General features: G+C 65.7%; 1 protein-coding gene across 1 annotated transcript; it reads left to right on the forward strand.

Annotated features, from left to right (window-relative positions):
- Window positions 1-9: 9 nt before the first annotated feature.
- On the forward strand, window positions 10-1,194 carry LOC122193858 (zinc finger protein 135-like; the record flags this gene model as incomplete). Its single annotated transcript, XM_042894758.1, has 2 exons — window positions 10-558; window positions 658-1,194. Coding segments are annotated over 2 exons (1,086 nt in total), but the record flags the coding sequence as incomplete, so codon positions are not given.
- Window positions 1,195-1,197: the final 3 nt, after the last annotated feature.

Below are 1,197 nucleotides of genomic sequence, written 5' to 3' on the forward strand. Positions count from 1 at the left end.
GGGGGAGGCAAAACGGGGCCTCGCGCCTTCAAGAGATTCCCCCCAAAGAACCTGCTGGCTCACGGCAGGTGCCACGATTGCGGCAAGGCTTTGGCTTTCGCTTCCGCTTTCCCCAAACGCCGGCGAGGGGCCGAGAAACCCTACAAGTGCCCCGAGTGCGGGAAGTGCTTCCGCTTGAGCTCCACGCTCATCACCCACCAGCGGCGGCACAACGGCGACAAGCCCTACAAGTGCCCCGAATGCGGCAAAGCCTTCGGCGTGGCTTCGGCCTTCGTCCAACACCAACGGGTTCACGGCGCCGCGCCGTCCCCGACGCCGCTGTGCCAATGCGGTGTCTGCGGTAAAACCTTCCCGGCCGCTTCCGGTTTGGTGAAACACCAAAAACAACACCTGGAAGAGAAACCTTACAAATGCGGCGACTGCGGGAAGGGCTTCAATTGGAACTCGCACCTGGAGCGGCACCGCAGGATCCACACTGGGGAGAAGCCGTACGCCTGCCCCGAGTGCGGCAAAAGCTTCAGTTGGAGCTCGCACCTGGAGCGGCACCGGCGAACCCACGGCTCCGATTCGGCTCGGTGCGGCGAATGCTGCGGGAAAACGGGGGGGAAACGTTTGGGGACGGCGGCGCCGAGGGAGCAGCGACGGCGTCGGGGTGCAACGGGGGAGAAGGCCTACAAGTGCGGCGAGTGCGGGAAGGGATTCGGGCTGAGCGCGGCGCTGGCGCAGCACCAACGCGGCCACGGCGCCGGCAAAGCGTACGCGTGCGGGGAGTGCGGCAAGAGCTTCGCTTGGAGTTCGCACCTGGACCGGCATCGGCGCATCCACGCCGGGGAGAAACCCTACGAGTGCGGGGATTGCGGCAAGAGCTTCTCGCAGAGCTCCCACCTGGAGAGGCACCGCAGGATCCACGCCGACGGCTGCGGCAAGGAGAAAGGGAGGAGGTGGAAATCGGACGGAGGGAAGTGCAGCGAGTGCGGGAAGAGCGCGGCCGGCAGAGCCGAGAGCGTGAAGCACCAGGGCACCCAGACCGGGGAGAAGCCATACGTGTGCCCCGAATGCGGGAAGGGATTCGGGCAGAACTCGGCGCTGGCGAAGCACCGCCGCATGCACACCGGGGAGAAGCCCTACAAATGCGGGGATTGCGGCAAGAGCTTCGGCGTCCGCTCCAACCTGATCAAACACCAACGCACCCACCTG

This window comes from Lagopus leucura, unplaced genomic scaffold (genome assembly GCF_019238085.1).
Source record: "Lagopus leucura isolate 7727_CA_CO unplaced genomic scaffold, USGS_WTPT01 5472-0_obj-0_obj, whole genome shotgun sequence".
Lineage (NCBI taxonomy): Eukaryota > Metazoa > Chordata > Aves > Galliformes > Phasianidae > Lagopus > Lagopus leucura.